The following is a 21,351-nucleotide window of genomic DNA, read 5'->3' on the forward strand; positions in this document are numbered from 1 at the left end:
CAACAAGTCATTCCAAGCAATGAAATTCAATTCTATCTCATTAAATGAGTTAGTTGTTCCAAACTATGGAATTGAATTCCATTTCTTTAGGAATTTATTTCTTGATGGAATTGAATTCTAATTCCATCATTTAAAGGTGTCCAAACAGGTAAGAAAACATTTTTGTGTAGTTGCAGCAAATTTCAGTGTAAAAATAAGACATTTATGTGTATTGTTTAAGAATTTTTGGTGGATTTATACTGATAATTCAAAATTCTTTCTCTTCCTCTTTTTCATCTTCTATTACTTCTCTTTCTTTTTTTTCCATCATCATCACCATCTTTTTTTTCTTATTCATCTTTTCTTTTTTGTTTTACATTCTCAAGTTTCTTATTGTTTTACTTTTTTAACAAGAATAAAAACAAAAAAAAAAATCAAACAAAGAAGAAGAAAAAACACATAATATTACAAAATTACTTGGAAGAAGATGAACTTACATTCATTCAACTAAAAGAAAGAAATAAGAAAAAAATGCAGCATTAGAGAAATTATTTTTATGTATTTGCAACAAATTTTGGTGTAAAACTAAGACTTTTATGTGTATTGTTTAAAAATTTTCGATGAATTTATACTGATAAGTCTTGCATAATTCAAAACTCTTCATCTTCTTCCTCATCATCTTCTGCTTCTTTTTTTTCATTATCATCACCATCTTTTTTTTCTTATTCATCATCCATTTCTTGTTTCACCTTCTCATATTTTTTCTTGTTTTTCATCATCCATTTCTTGTTTCACCTTCTCATATTTTTTCTTGTTTTACTCTCTTAATAAGAATAAAAACAAAAAAAAATCAAACAAAGAAAAAGAAGAAACACATAATGCTACAAAATTACTTGGAAGAGGATAAACTTACATTCATTCAACTAAAAGAAAGAAATAAGGAAAAAAAGAAGAAGGAAAAATGCAGCATTAGAGAAAACATTTTTGTGTAGTTGCAACAAATTTCGTGTAAGACTAAGACATTTATGTGTGTTGTTTAAGAATTTTCGATGAATTTATACTGATAAATTCTTCATAATTCAAAACTCTTCCTCTTCTTACTCTTCATCTTCTGCTTCTTCTTCTTCTTCTTCATCTTCTTATTTCATTTTTTCATAATTCTTTTCGAATTCAACTTTGAAACTTCCTTCACTTTTTCCACGATTTTGAGAGGTTTTTCAGAAATTTTAATCGCTGTTTGAATTTTAAACGTTGCGATTTTGGTTGCAATTTTGATTGAGGAAAAAAAAACTGTTTGAGTTGGGAAAACATGTTTACATGCAATCTAATCTGAAAATTATTTATTGAGTTTAGATCAACTTGTATGCCAAAAAGACTTAAATGTATAAAAAATAAAATATAATAATTTTATTATCAAAAATCCTTTTTTTTTGGGACAAAAAATTGGATACAGCCAGACCCAGTCACCCACTATACATTAGTTGTCCAAAAACTTAAATATTAATTAGAAAATAATACTAATTAAGGCTATTGAATGAAAATATATAATTAAAAAAATCTATAAAAAAAAACATTTTAAATAAAAAACTTATCTGACAAATAATAATAGATGAAATATTAATTTCTATTTATGATAATACTTATGTATTAACTTACATATATGCAAAGATGAGTATACTTATATGGTTGAGTAGACTCATTAAACAAGAGTTATATAATCCGGGGCCTTGCGACAAATTAGTTACCGGGGAATTCTTCGTTTAACAAACTTAATCGTAATTTTGCATTCTATTTTCAGCTGCATAAACACTAGTAGCATTAAGTGAATTCACACCATCGTTATAATAAATCTGGATGGCGTGACATGCAAACAAATAAATAGCTACCACTAACAAGGAATTACAGATTAGATTTCCCCCATATTGAGATGGATTAAAAACGATAGAGATGACATCATAAGAATCAATGGAATCAATTTAATGGCCAATGAGTATCTAATATGCATGCTTATCGTTGTGTGTATAGAATTGGAGTAAGACTTCGAAGCTCAACACGCTTCTTAGCTGCTCTTCTAAAAGGCTTTCGGTTTTGCCACCTAAGACATTCTATCCCATTTGATTTCCTACACCTACTACTATCTCTATCTTCTGCTGCTGTTGCTGTTGTAAACATCTTGCAAGTGACATTGCCCACATCTCTTTTCTGTTTCTTTCTCGGGTTTGTGTGCCTCGGAGATGGGGTTTTAGGCTCCACAAATTTAGCACTACCTAATCTGCAAAGCACAAAAACATAATAATCATGCAATAGAAATTTACACGATGTTATGTAATCCTCTAGCAGAACACTATTACAAATCTCACATCTTTTAAGAATAAGGTCTCTTAGGTAGCGTTTGTTTTGAGGTACTGAGACAGAGACTGTGAGACTGAGACTCAATATCATGTTTGTTGGTTCAGAGACTGGTATTAAAATTTCTGTCTCTGTCTCCAAAATTTTAGTATTTCAGTACCTCCAAAAAGTAGGGACACAGGAGACTAAAATTTTTAGAAATGGAGACTCAAACTTTAATAACATTCTATACCTAAAATACCTTTTTGTGCAAATTAAATTAGAATTTCATTCTTGTTTTAATTTCTTTCTCTCACTTTGCACCAAACAGAATACTAAGATTTATTTCAATCTCTGTCTCTTAGTCTCAGCCTTTCCATCTCTGTCTCTCCACCAAACGCTACCTTATAGCTTATAAGTAGGGGTGTCCATGAATCGGATCCGATCCGCATATCCGCAGTGTTTATCCGAATCCGATCCGAAAATTGCGGATATGGATCCGATCCGCAAGGCTTTCGGATCGGATCGGATTGGATCCACACACTAATCGGATCGGATTGCGGATTTTGTGTTGGTATCCGCATATCCGCGTATCCGCAAAAATAAAGAAATAAATAAGTAAAATATTTTTTTTATGTTTTATTTTAACTAATAATTATCATATATGTTAAATTATTTTAATTTATTATTCAAGAAAAGTATGTTTAATATTATTTTAAGAGTAAACATATTTAAAAGAATAAAAAAAATAAATTTTATTGATTTTTTTTAATAAAAATAAGCTTTTAAAAATATTTTTGTGTTTTGTGGATATATCCGATATCCGATCCGATCCGATCCGCAAATGTGCGGATCGGATCCAACCTTAAAAACTGCGGATATTGGATCCGATCCGATCCGATAATTTTAGTGCGGATCGGATCGAAATTTTGGCCATATCCGATCCGATCCGATCCGCGGACACCCCTACTTATAAGTGCGAGACATCTCTCATCCAAAGCGCTAGCTTTTGGGATTGAATTTTTGGTGACACCAAGGATCGAACTCTTGACCTTTCGGATCTAGAGCTCTAATACCATGAATTAGGTCCATTTAATCTCAATTCTAATATGATTTGAGAACCTATCCGATCCAATGATGTTGAAGGGGATGTATTATAAGTCTCACATCTCTGGACTCGCAAAGATAAGATCCCTAGATAGTTTATAAATGCGAGGCCCTCACCCCATGAACTACCTTTTGGAGTTTAATTAGGTCCACTCAATTTTAATTCTAATACTTTCAATAAAAGCTACGGTTGAACAAACCGAATTTCATAAGAAAAAATGTGACCTCTCATGGTTTGTAGGCAATGGTTCTTCTGCACAGGGGTTGCATGCAGGACAAATGTAGAGCTGCTGCGTGCATGGTAATTTCATGCAATCAAAATGGTACCATTCATTGCATTGTTTGCATGCTATCATCCCTTTCTTATCATAAGGCTTTCGACATATACAGTAAAGCATGCATCGAAACCTCAACATCTGCCAACAAAAACCACCTCTTCATTAACAACATCCCCACAAGTTATATTAAAATAAATATAAATGACAATCTCCAGATTTTAATAACCATGAAAAGTGCTTACCTTGAGTTCCTCATCAACATCAACAGGCAAGTTTTCACCTTCTACTATTACTTCCAAAACTTTATCTAGGCTGAGTGCCCCAGAATCGTTTGCCACCTGCCCATGGTGATACGTATTAAGAACCTGAATCAAAAGGAGGTACAGGGACACAATAACAAGGGGAAAAAGATCACCACCTTTTTTGCTAGTTCTGCCCACTGCAAACCCAAGCATTTCACACTTGTAAGTTTAAGCATATAGTGATCTTCAGCTGATATTTCCATATCCACTCCCTGCCATGTTCTTCGAAATTTAGTAGCCTCAAAGTTGCTTTAATTCAAAAGAAATTTTATAAAACAGAAAAGTGAAACAAGTACTTGAAATAAATAAGGCTACCACATCAACCTAACCAACAGCAAGTACCTCATTCATATGCTTCTGAATCTGCCGGATTGTGGGCTTGCATACACCATTTAGCAATCTATTGACTTGAATTTTCCACAAGTTTTTTGCTAAAGCCAACTCAAGGTCAGAATTATCATGTTCATCATAGACACCAGCCACATCGCTAGCCTATATATAAAACTTCAGTAAGCAAAATGAACCAAATTGTGACCGGTGTCCGGCCAAGTGAGATGAAATAATCATATTCCACAGTGAAACATAATATGAATTAAAACTAGTAACAGGCTCTTAAAAATAGATGGATAACATACCTTTATAGCTTTCATCAATTTTTCAGAGACAATGCTTATATCTTCATCAACAACAGTTGATGCAAAGTTCAGTATTTCTCTCAAGAAAGATTTGCACAGAAGGGCTTTCTCAACAAGTTCATTCAGAACTTCCATTTCATCAATCCTGCATAGACTAAATTTTGTTACCCAAAGTAACTGTTGGGTGAAATGGTATAGAGAATTAAAACATCATCTGCAACTATCAATATGAAGTGTAGAAGATAGCTTTACGAAATAAATGTATCTAAGGCATGTTTTGCAATGTTATGATTTTCGACATGGAGAAAATAAAAGGCAAGAGCATTTTGTTTGGTTTAAAACTTTATATGTATTCAGAGAGCCGGAGTGGCTCAAGTGACTTGACAAGCAAACTAGGAGATGCATCACAAAGAAATTGTTACTGTAAGACAAAACATAAATCATGGCCGCAGCTCCAACCTTTTTCCCCTAAACTTAGACAATTATTCTTTTCTACCTGAAAATTCTATTAATTCAATATACAATATCTACATGGTAATTAAATACAATTATTCTTTTCTACTTGAAAAGCTACGCTTAATAGATATATCCTTCTTCTGCTTTGTTTTTGTATAAGGAAACTCTTATCCCAAGAATGTATTATCCTTCTCCTCATCTTAATGAAATCTCCTTTTATCAAAATAATAATAATAATAATAATAATAATAATAATAATAATAATAATAATAATTAAAAGAATACAATGGCTCCATTTTATTTTATTATTTTGGTATCAAATGATTTATTAGTTTAGTATGAAATTTACATGGCTTTTATCATGCGTAACATCATCTCTTGGAAATCCATGTGTTCCTGTTTGAGTAACATGATAAATCTTACTGAATCAATAATGGTCGTTGCATACGATGAAAATAAAGATTTGATGTGGATCACAATACCTCAAACAGAAATGTTCAGCTTCCGACAGAAGAGCAGTGAGAATTTTCAATTCAATACGCTTCTTACCAAACCTCTGCACCAAGCAAAAGAAATAGAATGAATATGTGAGCTTTTGTGAAATTATGACTAGTTTGGTATGGCTAAAAATGATTTGACTATACCAGGAGGCCACCTCCACTTGGATAATGAGATTCACCAATCAAAATTGCACAGTAAGGGCATTTGTAGTTTTCAATGCAGGTGTCCTTTGCTGTTAGTCCAATGCACTGCAAATGATAGCTGTCCAGAAGGAAGATAACGATAGATAGAGAAAATATATCAAATGTAAATTCATAGTAACAAAATAAACGCAAAAAGTTAGAAATAAAATTCCATTATTTGAAACAAGGCAATAAGTACTTTACCAGTCCATACAAGTCGAACAAGTAAGAAATTCCTGACACTCAGAATGCAAAAGACAGCAAATGCAGAGGTTTTGATCCTTCCTTTCTTTAACATCACCATATATGAACAATGATCTCTCTAGAGTCTGTTTTATCTGAAAAATATCAGGCAAGACCCTAAGTATGTAGAATATACAAATGAGACGCAGAAATATATTTTAAAATCCATACCTTCTTCAGCACATTAAACAGCAAATTGTCAGTTTGGACAGAAGATCCTATTTTGTCTAAGCATCGTTTCTTCCAATTTTCCACCTTCTCAACTTCAGATAAAATCATATCCAGCTCTGAGCAACTGAAAGCAACAGTATCTCCAAGCTCCTGAATGCAATTAAATCATATTTGATGACTCTTCTCAATTAAACCAATGATATGATATTTAAGTCCTACTAAAATACATCATGACTGGTAAAGCCTTGATGAAAGTTGTGAAAGCTTCCACTTTTTAACCATAGCTTTCACTTTTATACTATAACTTTCACCTTTTAAAACCGGCATGCTATCAAGAAGCTCAGCACTAGAAGAAAATCTCTAAGGAGAGAAAGCAATTAACCACCAGTCTTTCACCCATAGTAATTTTTTATTTTATTTTCTTTTTTTGGTGGTAGCGGCTAGTTGTAGCTTAGCCACCGGTAAAAGAAGATTACAACTATGAATGCAGCTCAAAATATACTCATCAATTGTATGCATAAGGTCACCTATTGATACATCGAAAAACTATACCTTCAGCTGCAACATCAATGACCAAGATCGATCCCTAGAATTCAGGCCAAAAAATTGGTGCACTTGTTCTTGCCATAACCTAAAGTAAAAAATGAAAAAACAATTGCGTAGGCAATCAGTCAATAGTGATATAAACTAGTAATATATTCTTGACCAACATAATTTAGTCTAGTAAAAACAAGGGTTCAGAGAGCAATGTCAGAAGGCATGGACTCAATTTGAGAATGGCTTCAATAATGAGATAAAAAACCTTTGGCTCCAAATTTGCATGCCAGAAATCTAAATCACTTAACAAAGACTTCACAAGAATAGAAAAGGCCAATATATAAAGAACACCCAAAGAAGGATGGATTGCCATTGAAAATACTAAAAACAAAATTAAATATCATAAATACAATCTTAATACTACAACCAACAAAATAAGCATTTTTTTTCCATTTTTAATAGAAAAGACTTACATATGTTTTCTAATGGCTTCTTCAAGTTGACCATATACTGCTCCAAAGGTCATATTAACATTCTGTAAGTGGGGGAAAAAAAAAAAAGAAAAAGTGGTAGATGTAAGAGGAAAAGTCATTCATTTATCATTATGCACCCAACATAGTGAAAAAGTCGTTCATTTATCATTATGCTGTTGTTGTTTCTTGTTAACAGATGGATAGATAAGACATGAGATTGTAACTTCAGAAAATTGCATAATATAGTACCTTATAATCATTAAGAGTATCTTGAACCTCAGTCAAATGGCATCTTCTAGAATTACAAGGTCGAGATATTTCCTCCAACGCTCTCCTAAGCCATTCAACTCCATCAACCAGAACTTTCAACAGCGCACCAGAAACAGAGGAATGAGAAAGACCTTCCGCAACCTCCAAAACATCCTACATTAACAATCAGCAAGCATGTCGCACAAATAAGTGTTTTTATTCCTTATATAAGAAGAAATTCATCGAGATAGAAGAGATACAAAGACCGGAAAGAACAAGGAATCCTCTTGGATCCTCACAAACAAGATTTAAAAAGGCAGCGCAATCAAATATTGAGAGGGTGGAAACAGCAGCAAAGCATACATTAAAACCAACAGAAGTCACGGAAAGACAACTTGGGTACACTACAAATACAAGCTTAGAAGCATATTTGACTAAAGCAAAAATAGTAACCTCTAACGATGACGGACAATCACTGAAACAAAGGGCTCTTTTGCACCATTGTAGTGTAGAACAAGATGCTTGAAGTTTTGAAATCTCTATGAAGTCAAAACCAAGTGAAACACCAGATGCTATAGCAGATTGGATTCTTGCAATCAAATCTTCCACCCTAAACATTAAATCACTGCTTACTCCATCAACACAGTTATCCAATTCGAAAAGGCACCGACAATCATCCAGTAGAGAAGATGCTTCACATTCCCAAAGTTTGCAGTTCTTCAAAACAAGTTCCAGCATCCTTCTTTCTCCCAAAGATACTTTAAGAAGCTTCGATTCAGAAACCAACATCTAGTAGTGCAGAATTAAACTGTCATATTATGATCATAATATTTTTGGGAAGATAACAAAGGATGGACAAAATATGAACCTGCAAGTCCTCAACTTTCAGCAAAGAACTTGAAGCACACGGAGAAGAGACTAAATATGGCTTTGAATTCCTTAACCATAAATTAGCTTCAGAAAATGCGTCTTTAACATCATTAAGTGAAGGAAGAATAGCAAATATGTTTTCTGAATCCCTACAAACAAGCAACGAAACAAAAATATTCCCAGGAGCCAAAATTAGCTTGCTGAGCTGAGTTCAGTAAACACCGAGAAAACAAAACAAAAAAAACATCAAAAAACAACAACTCAGACATTGTTGAACCTGATCATGTCCTCAAAGTCAGAAATAGGATTCTCATGTGAAAGAATCTCTCTAGCCCTTTCCTCCCAAGGTATGGCAAGAGCAAGGACACAAGATAAATCAACGAATAGTTTCTCTTCCTCAATGTGTAGCCTGAAGAATCAATAACAATATTAGTTGAATAAAACTAAAGCCAAATGACATGTCAGTTCAAATGAAGAAAGGAAGTAAAATGTTACATTTTAGCTTCCTCTAGCAGTTGCTGAATGAATTCCAAAGGCATTCTAGAATCATGAGCCTGTACCAATTTGATATAATTTCTATCATTTCTCAATATTGTAAGAATTTATTGAGCATATAATACCAAAATTGGTGAGCTTGGTAAAATGATGACTAACCTTCAAAGCATTCTCCCGGCAACTAGCTTTCTTTAGCTCCATCTCAACTAATGGCAACTCATCAACTGCAAAATATAAACTGAACCTTCAGTTACTGTAAATTAACAATAAAAGAAAAAATACCAAATGCACGGGCCTTCAAAAATCTAATTGATCATAGATCTGAAATAATCCACAATACCTTGAATTTTTAAAGATGAACCTTCTTCAAAAATGTGCATCAATTCATTAACTGTATTATGTTGATCACCCTGCACATGAGCTCTCCTTAAAAGATCATTAACATGGGCAACCCACAACACAGTATCTGAATGGTATTGTCTTAGAAGCTGCAACTCTGGTACAGCAACTGCAAAATTGTCCCATTCCTTAAGCAGCAAACTAACATTCTGCAGACCTCATTAGTTAATAAAATTATGCCTTTGAATCATCACAAACAATTAAAAGATGTGAAAAAGAAGCAATAGGCAGACCTGTAGATTCATAGGACCTTCTAACATCTCACGACATTGGATGCTACAAGATTCAGCTCGATTTAGCATATTCTCAAACACCTCTATCTCTGGAAGATGAACTTGAAGATCCAAGATCTATTGAAACCATGAATTTCTTAATATGATATAAGCTCAAAGTTAACATCATATTACTTTTCCTCGACTTATTAAGTTACCTTCCATCTTTTTCTTTTTCTTTTTTTTTTTTTTTTGGATGGGCCATAGAACGATAAACAAATTTAACAAAACCAGTGAAAGGTTTTTATTACCTCTGATTTTAACTTGTAAAGAATGTTAAACTCTAAGACAGTAGGATGTCTCGCAGAGATACACTTTCTAACACTGTCCAGCCATGTCTGTCAAGCCTCAAACAAACAAAAATAATATTAGTGTCCAAACAAACTTATCAGTAAAGTAATGAACAGGAGATTAAACATGGGAAAAGAAAAGAAATATGTGTCAAACTATCTGGTGGCAATGCCTACCTTAATCAAAGAAATCCTCCCTTCTAATTTCTTACTCTCTTTCATGTAGATGGGCAAGCCACAAGCTCTGGAGTATAAAAGTTCCAACTCAGACATCTGGAATGAATAATATTAATCAAATTGAATGGAGTGGAAAGAAAAATTAATGTCATAATATGTTATTACAACTAGCAAAAACATGAGCTTTAAGGAGATACATTTATTGTCAATATGAAGTAATGAAGGCATATGAATAGTCTAGATTCTAGGACAAAGTACCTTTGAACACCTCGATAAAGCAGTATCAATATCCTGAACTAATAACCTCGCTTCTTCAGCGTATTCCTGCAAGAACAAAAGTTTTTATTGTACAAATCCAATTTGCAGAAAGTTACAACCACCAAAAACACTATAGAGCTTCTCAGCCAAAAGACACGATCCAGCTTATTCAAGTGAAAAGGCACCTTCAATTTATGATAATTAGGCTCATTGCAAGGTGGAGGATTAAATCTCAATAACTCATCAATGAATTCTAAATGAACTTTCTTTACAGTTGAGTCTTGATACCAAAACTCAATTTTTGTTATGCAATCTCTTATCCCTTCTGCCCACTTCTGAGCTTCAATCAAGGTCTTCACCATATCTCGAACCTATATCCCAAAATAAAGCTGGACTTAGTTGTGTACAGTGCATAATAAGTTTGAAGTAATACATCAACAACAACAACGAGAACTCACAGAGTCCATCTCAGAACCAGCCCAAAGAAACTGTTCAGCTTTCCTTAGTGTAGTAACAAATGCATTGCTCAGAAATGGATTCTGAAGAATCGTACTAGATTGCAGAAGCCATTCTGTAGCAAGTTGATTTAAATTAACGGAGATACCTTTCACCTACATGCATTCGAGGTCTCAGATTTAAAACAAGAAATATTATTTATGAATAACAATACAAACATCATGTTGTCTAACTTTATTTAAGAAATGCAAAACTTTGTTGACAATCAACTAGGTGGTCGTTGTTAGGGAGGATAACAACATACCACTTTCAAGAGAACAGCTAAGTCAAAGGTATGGAAGTATAAAGACAGCATATCTTTTGATTACAGAAACATAACCAAATCTTACTCTTGCAAACTGGATTATAATTTAACAAGATTGAAAAAGAACCAAAAAAACTAAATATATAACCTTTTTGGTCAAAGCACCCTGACAAGAAGATTGCCTTCTAACACTTCTACATTCAGCCTTGTCATCAGAAGTAAATTCTTCCATGGAAAAGGCCAAGTCAAACAATTCTGCAAGTGAATGACGGTAGAGAAGACGCAGCTTCACAGTCTTACACTCACAAAGGTGTTCCGAGTGCTGCACAATAAAAACCGAATTCAGCCAATTGAAATGTCACCATCAGTGAGTTAACAAACCCAGACTAGTAAAATCCTGGAAATTTAGAGCATATACAATACAAATAATAATAAGTATGGGTTAAAGTTTCACAGCCACTTGATAAATACAATGATTGGGAATTATATCTTCGGTGGGTGTTTACAAAGCCAATTTAACCTCAAAAGATCAGGACAAAAGAGGTTTGAAAGAACAAATAACCACCAAGAATTAAGACATTGCAAACTTCAGTTGGAAATCAAGAGAGACAAAAAAATAAGGGATAAAGTGAAAGAAAAACCAATATTAAGAGGCCAGATGTGTAATACATAAACTGAAAAATGACTTTTGCAAATGCAGCAAATTGATCCCCAGATTTGTCATGGAATAATGCAACTACACTTGCTGGATCAGTACTATCGTAAATTTCAGAAGAATACAAACAAAACAACAGAACATATATTAGCAATTTTCAATCATATGTAAGATGTGAACCAACATGCATATCGAACCAAAATCTTTATGATCACACTGAATATAAGGCAGAATATTGTAAAGAGCTCAAAGCAGTCATGTGGATATCTTTAGACGTGTCTATATATCTATTAGTTTCCTTCAAAATTAATAAGATACAGAAAGTTGAATGATTCAACCGAAAAAATTGGAAATACATATAGAGATGAGTTCAGATTTATTTTTGAGTTTTGCATTGATTCAATGTTGCATATGAATGATAGATGCTAATCAAACCCATTAGCAATACCATAAGCACATCTATTTACCTCCAGGCACACAAAAGATGATGGTCGGCAACTGCACACAACAGCAGAGAGATAGAGATATTGCTGGCAAATAATGCATGTTGGATCCTACAAAAGACACCAATGCATACAACCAGAAGAGAAAGAAATTAGGAATAATCAATTTATGTTGACATAGATTAAAAACAAAACCAACAACAACTACCTTACCTCCTCAGTTCCCACATATTGTGGACATTTGCGAGGAGTCATGCGAGAATATTTAATTATACCATCTTTCCATAGTTTCTCTCTCCAAGACTTTTCTTTATCTGATATTCTCAACAATTCCTTCTTCAAATATGAAGATACTCTGCTGTCAACATCGCCATGCTGAAACAACGAAAATCAACCAACAAATGATATATTTTGGTCAAGACTGGTTTTTGTTTGCTAGATTTGAACCACAAACAACATGCCTCAAATATTTACAAAGTTCCCCCCCTGATTTTATTTGTTGTTGAAATTCTCCATTATAATTACAGAAACTACTTTATTTTCTTTACCTTTCATGGTTTCAAAATTCTATGAAGAAAATGGTGGAAACAAAAACTTCAGAAAATTTTGAATGCAAGAACTTTTCCCCCCCTCAAAAATATGGCATTTGTCATTGCAATAATACAAGAAATAAGCCAAATACTTCGTAGCTTTTTAATGCTGTCTGGAAATTGCAACTTAATTGCATGCAACAAAGTCAGAAGATCTACAAACCTGGGCTACTACACAAAGAAGCTCCTCATGCGACAATACAGCAGGTTTGTGATACCGCTGATAGAGATCAGCACCAAATGCACCAAAAGGTAGCCAGTCAGCTGGAGCAAAATTTACTGCCTCTGCACAATTCAAACCTGAGAACACAAACAAATTATACGAGCTTCAGAGGCACTAGATTGAATAATAAGCTGGTAGTTTTTGATAGATACAATATATAACCACATACCAAGATTGAAACCTCCATGATATGATCGTGGGAAGGTTATAACAAAATTCCCAGGCTCCTGATGAATGTAAAGAATGGAAGAAAAGTGTCAAAAGGTAAACACATATAACAAGAAAATGAAGAGTAAAATCTCTACAGTTGTTCTAGGCATTCTAAGAAAACATGCAAGCAGGTAGACGCAAAGAATCTATAATATGTTCGTAGTAGCAACTTCAATAAAACTACTACGCCAATCATGATTTTCAAGTCCATTTAGTGTGGAGTGCTTATTTACAATATAAAACATTTCTCTTCTGATTTCACAATTTCAATAAAAGCAAACAATCAATCATGCATTTACAATAGTAAGCCAAAAAAAAAGAAGGTTCACTAATAATGAGCAAGGTATATGAAACCTGAAGTACGCTGTAGACAGGAACCCCATTTTCTTGCAAGACAGATGGGTTTAACATAGTAACAAGCTGGAAAAGTAGATCAGGTTGCGCATCGAAAAGATCAGGAAGACTACTTCTCATCACCTACAATGAAGTTGATCATTTTACTGTCATTATAAATAAGTATTTGAACACTCACATAGGTGGACTCTTCCATTTAAAAAATAAATAAATAAAATAATAAATAAATCCTTAACAAAAAAAAAGAAGAAAAGCATTTTTATTTTGGAGTTAAACAAAGGAGATATAATACATAAGATCTAATAAAGAAGCAATTAATAAATGCACATAAAGTGATATTTAGACAGTATTACCAAAATTTGAATCACATCATATGCCTGATATACATTTATAATAATGATAACAAAATGCTTTATCTTAAAAAAAAAATTTTAAAAAATCTCTATAAACATGTGAATTGTAAAATATTTTTACATTTAGAAAATGAAATATTGTATTGGCTTAAATAAGATTTTGGTTCCTATAAAATACTCTTTTTGGTTTTGGTCCCTATAAAACTTTTCTTTTGATTTTAATCCAGTAAAATACAGGTGGTCTCTATTTTAGTCCCTATTGTAATGCAGCGTCAGCACTTAAACAGAGCAAACTATTGACAACAAATAAACTAGAGACTTTAAATATTACTGGATCAAAAAAAAAATATAGGGACCAAAATCAAAATAGGAGTATTTTATAGAGACCAAAAATTTATTCTAAGTCTATCTTTATTCATAGTACACTAACTATAAAAATCTGAGCCTTTTCTCACTAAATGAGATAGACTATATAGATCAAGCAACACCATACTGGCGAAAAATCATATCTATACTTAAACTATTTCAAAATCCAAAGTACACCAATAGATAGAGATTCTTCACAGGCAAGGCTATCTAAATTTAGTGATGTTATCAATTCATAAAAGTTGTTTATTTACATAATCAAAATTTCAAATTTTAACTAATAAATTCTAAAAATCACTTCAATCAAATTATTGAAGGAATCCCTCTATGCTATGGGTGTATTTGTTTCATTTTTTGGGGCAACCAAGTCACTTTTTATCTTAAATGAACAGAATATTTAAAAAAATCTTTTCAATTTTTTAATAGAAGCTGAAAGAATGGCTTCTCCAAAAAATACTTTTAGCTCTAAGAGTATGAGCTAAGCTTTAGTATAAGTGTAATGCAGGATCATTCCCTGCGGCCAGCAACCTGCAGAGCTGCCATAACTACCCCACCTACTATAACTAAATTAGCATGTTGATTACTATCAGATCTATGTGGCCAATAAGTCATGGCTATCTTGGTATTCCACCTCTGTGCTAGGTTTTGTTTTATCTTGTAAATTACAAATAAATTGATTTTTCAATGACTGGAACCCTTTTCAAAATATTGTCCATCTATCTTTACTTATCTTACATCTCTAGTTCCTGTAAAGCAAATAAATCCTGTACCTATGGCTACCATACGCACAAATGTGAATAATTAGGTTCTACTAGATAATAGAATCAGATAAAACTGGTTAATTCTTTTTGGCAACTTTCAATCCTACAAGTGAAAGGATGGAAAAAGCAATAGAAGTAGAAGAGTAGAAGAAGTAATAACACAGTGAAATTCAAGAACCCCAAGACATACCTTCTCAAATGCACTGGCTTGATTGCCAGGAACACTGTACCAGCACTTTGGCTCTCCCCTAGAACAAAATTGAAATCAGGACCAGATTCGTAAGGAAAAAATACATGATTTCAGGTAGAAACGTTTAAAAATGTTAAGGAATTACAGCAATAGTAACGAAATGTTAAGGAATTGCTGCAATACTAACCAGATGTGTAGACTTCTAGGCATAAAGCCATACTAGTACTGTAGAATATATTACCCTCTTCCATGTATACATTATTCCCAGAAAGAAAGGGCAAAAAAAATAGAGTGTATGATAACCGCTAGGTGTTCGAGAGACCTAGCTCTTCCGGGTCCATTTCCAACCTTTCGGAATGCTCCACTTAGCACTCTCCCACATCCTATATAGTTCTTACCACCTCACTCCACATGCCTACTCTGCAGAGTTTGCTACAAATGTGCATACCCCACTATTTGTTAATTCTCACTATGTGTAGTTCCTTGTTTGCCCTTATCTTTCTTTCACTCTTTAGCATAAGACTTTTTAATGGGCATTGGAACCAATAATGAAAGTTAAAATTAAATCCCATGATTTCTTTGTATTCTTACATGTAGGGTACTTCATAGGCATGTCAGGATCTCCATAATACATATATAAGTTGAATGAACTAGTGAAAATTTTCCACATTTAAGCCATCCCTAATATAATAAAATCTTGCTCCTATGACTATTTTAGTATTCATTGAAGACATTAGCTTATGGAATTCAACTCTAAGGCCCAGTTTGGGTAAACAACTTAATTAAGCTCCTTTTGAAAAAAGAGCATAAACAATAAATATTTATATTAAAAGTAGCTTATAAATAAGTTATTTTGTATTTGGATTTTTAGTCCTAAAAGTGCTTATTTTAAAAGAAGAGTGAAAAAAAGCTTTTTATTACGAGAGAAGTCATTTTTTAACTTCTTCATAAGCACTTCAATAGCTTTTTAGAAAGTTACAATTTGGTTTTGAAATTTGCACCATGCTATAACTTTTCATAAGTTAAAAGTAAAAAAAAAATTACTTATGGACCTATCCAAACTGACCCTAAATCACCTAGTACTACAGTAAGGTTGGTACATTATCCAAAAAAAAAAACAAAAATCAGGCCATTGATGGTGCTGATAACTAATGTATTACAAATAAATAACAAGATAACTTGTGCAATAAATAACAAGATAATTTGTACGGGGACAGCACAAGTGAATAAAATTAGAGCATACCAGTGTAAATAATTCATTGAGTAAAAGCAGTGATCCTCGAAGTGCCAGCAAAAAGATGAGAACAACATCCCAATATATAGCCAGGGTACCATAACACCAGTGATATTGTGTTGAATAGATCTAAGCATTGAGCCTTTCAGCTTTGGCAAGTTATTGAGATTCCATGGGATTGTTGCGTATTCTTGCCATAACTTGTCGTCAACGGATTGCATTTTCTGATCAGCAACGCGTGGGAAACCACTTCCATATACAGATGTATCCAAGTCATTTCCATACATAACCTCAACTTCACCAACTGATCCTTCGACAATCTCCCAAAATTTTTTCTCCATCTGCACCCTTGAAACAGGCCCTGATCCAAACCATCTCCTCCTTGACCGATCAGCAATACGCCTAAAGGCTTCCAATGTGTAATGCTTCCCAGGCACAAAACCAAAGCTGTCCCTGTCAGAATTCAAGCAGCTGAAACAGTACCAATTTCCCTGTGGAATTTGCTTCAACGGCGGGGAAAGACAATAAGTATGCCAGCCCTTATCGCACCTATCACACAAAAGCATGACTTCACCGTGCAAACCACTCTTGCACTGCTCACAAATCTGATCACGTTCTTCTTCTACATGTACTTTACAATCCTTAACTTTCAGACCACTAACCCTCCGGGGATGCTTCTTGGACGTCGAGGATTGCACTCTGTGATCACTCTTCCTCTCATCTCTCTCACCTTTCTTACAGTTCACAGCAGTCCCTTGATTCATCTTATTATAAAACTCCTCATAATCATACAAATGCTCCCGGTACAATTGACACAACACATGCTTAGCACAATCCGTAATCTTCCCGGCCGGCCTCAAAAACCTAGCAACATCCCCCCACTTCTTGGCATCAACAACCTTATCGTACCCGCCAAAGCGCTTAACCGCATTGAACAACTTGCATAAGTCCAAGTCCTCCCCTTCAAACACAACCCTCTTTCTAGACTTCTTACCACACTGGTCCTGCAAGAACCTAGAGTACTCCAAGTCAAAAGTCATGGAGTCCGATGCGGCGGGGCGAGCCTGGAGCTTGTGAATGGCCTGTGTCTTGGTGGGAAAAGTGAAAGTATCCAGATCCAAAGCAAAAGGAGGGTTCCAACCCTTTGGTGGAACAATCCTACAAATCCCATAAGGCTCAGCCTCAGGCCTAATCTTGTAAATATAATCTAAAGGATCCTTGAACTCATCCTCAGTAGGGTAATACACAGGACCTGAGGGTACACTGGTGGACTCGCAGCAGGTAACAGTGTTGCTCGCCCCAACTACACCCTTCTCCACAGCCCTAGGTCTACCCTTCCCCATCACTATACATACCAATTCATGAATGTGCAGTGCACAACACAACACTCAGATATAGAAAGTATGAAAATGAGTAAAGAGCTAAGGTTTATGGCGCTTACCTTCTGAGAAGTGAAGTCAATGAGAGTGGATAAATTATGGTTTATGGTTTATGGATGGTGTAAGTGGGGACTAGTCTTTTGGTGCTTTTGTTTAAAGGAGCAGTGTCTGTTGATTTTTTTATATAAAAAAGGAGGATGGAGCAATGCTGATGTGCCGTGGGACAATGGAAAACCTTCGTGGGAAAGATAACACTCAATAAAGGGTTGGGCTGTTTATCTCAGGCCCAATATGTTTAATCCATAGAGACCCAAATCACCCTGATTAGTAATTATTGAACACGTTATTAAGAACAATGCGTTTCTGGAAAAAAAAAACAAACAAACAAACAAAAAGAACAATGTATTTTATCTTTTCAAAAACAAATTTTTTTTTATTATTTCTAATACTTGAATTCAAATTTGTTTTTTAAAACTCAACATATTTATCATTTTAACTAATATTATATTTAATATTATTATACATTATATATTTGTCACCAAAAAAAATATACATTATATATTTTAAAAAATATTTTTTATTTTCATTTTAACTAATAATTATTTTACATACTTTTTAATAAATAAAAATTTAATATTTTTACTATCACTCAATTAAATTTATCTATTTTTTTATACGACTATGTGCGATTGATTATAGTTGTAAACTTCTTTTATGTTCACAGAACATAAAAGTTAAATTCTTTTTTTAAACACCTTCAAAAGGTAATGAAAATTATTTTTAATTTTTAAAAAATAATTTTAAATATATTTTTTATACATATTTATTGTTGCTTCTAGAATAAAAATATTTTTTTTTCAATTTTATCACAATAATTTCTTGTAAGAATAAATTATTTGGATAAATTAGATTTTAAAATTTTAAAATAACATATTTTCAAAGACAATTTTTAAAAATGAGTTAAAATTTTTTAAACCAAACAGTTGAATATTGTACTCTTATTATTGTACTCTCTATTTTTTAAATAAATAAAGGTGATTGCTATTGACCTTGTTCATTTTTAGCCGGGTAAAGTATATTTTTTATCCCTGAAGTTTACTAAAAATTTCAAAATTACCCCTAAGTTTCAATTTGTTTCAATTTTATCCTAAAAATTTTCAATTTGCATCAATTTTATCCCTGAACGTTAACAGCATTGAAATCACTAACAGACGTTAGTGACGTGGCAATAAAGGAGTTCTATGTGGCACATATGTGTGTGAGTCATTTCTAAAACGTTTTTTAAATAATTTTTAATTTTTATTTAAAAATTTATATTACAAAAATGATATGGCTAAAAATCTCAACCTCAAACCCTAAAATTAACTTCTTCATTTACGTTTGCATCTTCATCTTCTTCACTCTCTGCAAGAATAAGAAACCCTAAAGAATGGCTTCCCAAGGCTCTGTATCATCACAAAAAAGTAGTCGGCGACGACAAACGCTGACATGCAACTGTGGTGAATCCCCTGTACTGAGATGGTCGAAGACACCAGAAAATTCCGGCCGGAAATTTTGGGGCTGTGTATACTTTGATGCAAGTTTGAGTGCTTTTTTATTTTGATGTCTTCATGAGTTTCTTCAAGTTCCCTTTTTTTTTTGTTTATGTTGCAGATTGGGAAGGAGTGCACATATTTTTCCTGGGCAGATGGAGTTGTAGAGACAGAAGAGGCTGAGGTTACAAGGTTGAAGATGAAGATTTTCACCTTGAAGGCTAAATTAGTTTATGCTAAATGCAAATTATTGGTGGCTGTTATTTTTGGTGTGTTGGGTTGGTTTATGGTAATTCTAATGGTTTATTTATGGGTGAAGAATGGAACCCATTTGAGATTAGGGTATTAATGCGTTTGGGACAGCTGAAATTAGCAGAAGTAAGAATAGGGCGGCTGTTTGTAATCAGTTACAAAATTGTACTCAACTCGAAAACTTGTTAATGTAGTTGTCCTTGAAGTTTAATTTATGTTTCAAAAATATCCCTGAAAGGATTAAAATAGTTTGGCACTAAAATTGGCATTAAGAACCTGTTGTGGCAAAGACAAACTCAAGTAATGAGAAATAATTTCAGTAGTGCACTAAAATAAATTTGCATGAATGAATCCATCATATCAGTCATTATCAAAATAACGTAAGTTGTTAATCAACATAATCTCTAATTAACATAAGTCATAACCAAAGTAAAAACTTAATTACATAAGTCATAAGCAAAAATAATTCAGCAACAAAGAAAGAGTTGGAGTCATAGGTCATAAGTCATAATACAAAATGCCAACATTGTTTAATCTTTCAAAAGCAACAACAAACACAAGATGTGACACAACTAAGACCCTGTGAGAGCACTCTGAGTCTGACTCCCTTGTGATGAGGGTTGTCCCTGTGCAGTTAAAGTGGAGTTGCTCCTAAGGATTCTAGTTGGTCTTGGTGGCTGAAATTTTTTGTATGCATTTGGTTGGGTATTAGGCCTTGCTGCAACATTGGCCAACCTGGTCCTCTTATGCACTGAGCTAGTAGATCCAGCTTTCCTAGCAGTGCTGTGCTGGACTGGTGATGTTGTAGCAGTTCTAGCATTATTGTTTTGGGCTAGCGATGCTGAGGATGTGGCAGCAGTTGTTTCCTATGATGGACATGAACAAAAAACAGCAACAAGTTACAATTATAAAGAGGTAAACAACATAAAAAAACAGTGTTATGTATGGAACCATATCTAATAGACAAGTACTCACACTTGGCCTTTTAAGAGGGCAGTCTCGCTTGTTGTGACCCAATTTTAGACAACGAGAACATTTTTGTTGTAACCCCAGCCTAGATGTGCTTGGGCCCTGTGGTTCTTCACCCGCCCCTCTTGCTCTTTTCTTCTTAGGCCTCCCAATTGGCACTCTGTGTGGTGGAGGCATCACATCTGGATGAGTAGTTCTCTCCCACATTGTATGTCCATTACAAGGGTTAATCATGGGGTATAACAAGCCACATAAGCAGCTTTAGTGTAACAGCTTGCAACATATTTTCGAATATCATCTTTAGCACAATTAATTGCACTAACTGCATGTGGACAAGGTAAACCTGTCATTTGAAACTTTCTACAAGTACATTCTTTCTTCAGAAGATCTGCTACAAATTTGTCCCTGCCTCTTATGACTTTAAATTTTGAAATTCCGGCAGCAACCAGAAACCACCACCTAGAAGCATCTATTTCCTTTTGTAACTTAAGCTTAATCCTAGGAAGAATATCATCCTTATACTTCTCAATAAGTACCCTATTTTCAGCCCATCTCTTCATCAAATAAACTCTAATATCTTATAGCATTGTCAATATTGGTTTTTCCCTTGATTCAACAATTGCAGAGTTGAAGCTTTCACACATATTATTGACAAGAGCGTCACATTTAGGATAGAATTAAAACCTTGATTTAGTCCAATATTTTGGACGAATTCCTATCAAGTGTCGATAGGCACCCTCACTAATGGCTCGGATTTTCATCAACTCTTTTTCCCATGCTGCTAGATATGTACATTTTGCAGCTCTCCACATCCTTTTCTTAAGATCCAACCACATCATAAGCCTCTATAACACTCCATCTATCTCTGTCACACCAGT

At 33.8% G+C, this 21,351-nt stretch overlaps 1 protein-coding gene across 2 annotated transcripts; it reads right to left on the reverse strand.

Annotated features, from left to right (window-relative positions):
- Positions 1-1,738: 1,738 nt before the first annotated feature.
- Positions 1,739-17,906, reverse strand: LOC112749660 (lysine-specific demethylase JMJ17). Of its 2 annotated transcripts, none has more exons than XM_072218670.1 (34): positions 17,783-17,906; positions 16,351-17,686; positions 15,108-15,165; positions 13,438-13,560; positions 13,043-13,100; positions 12,814-12,950; positions 12,274-12,435; positions 12,085-12,171; positions 11,111-11,284; positions 10,661-10,813; positions 10,388-10,573; positions 10,203-10,268; positions 9,945-10,040; positions 9,729-9,815; positions 9,439-9,555; positions 9,147-9,354; positions 8,966-9,030; positions 8,807-8,865; positions 8,589-8,720; positions 8,310-8,460; positions 7,895-8,230; positions 7,442-7,615; positions 7,193-7,254; positions 6,735-6,813; positions 6,183-6,332; positions 5,973-6,097; positions 5,730-5,847; positions 5,568-5,641; positions 4,630-4,774; positions 4,337-4,486; positions 4,111-4,206; positions 3,935-4,030; positions 3,640-3,830; positions 1,739-2,251 (listed from the first exon to the last, which is right to left on the reverse strand). In XM_072218670.1, exons 2-34 carry the CDS (start codon positions 17,682-17,684, stop codon positions 1,987-1,989), a joined length of 5,514 nt encoding a protein of 1,837 aa, XP_072074771.1. In that variant the 5' UTR covers positions 17,685-17,686; positions 17,783-17,906; the 3' UTR covers positions 1,739-1,986. The 2 variants fall into 2 exon arrangements, with proteins under 2 accessions (XP_072074771.1, XP_025653768.1); XM_025797983.3 differs by having other exon boundaries at positions 5,973-6,106.
- Positions 17,907-21,351: the final 3,445 nt, after the last annotated feature.

Source organism: Arachis hypogaea, chromosome 15 (genome assembly GCF_003086295.3).
Source record: "Arachis hypogaea cultivar Tifrunner chromosome 15, arahy.Tifrunner.gnm2.J5K5, whole genome shotgun sequence".
Taxonomy (NCBI): Eukaryota; Viridiplantae; Streptophyta; class Magnoliopsida; order Fabales; family Fabaceae; genus Arachis; species Arachis hypogaea.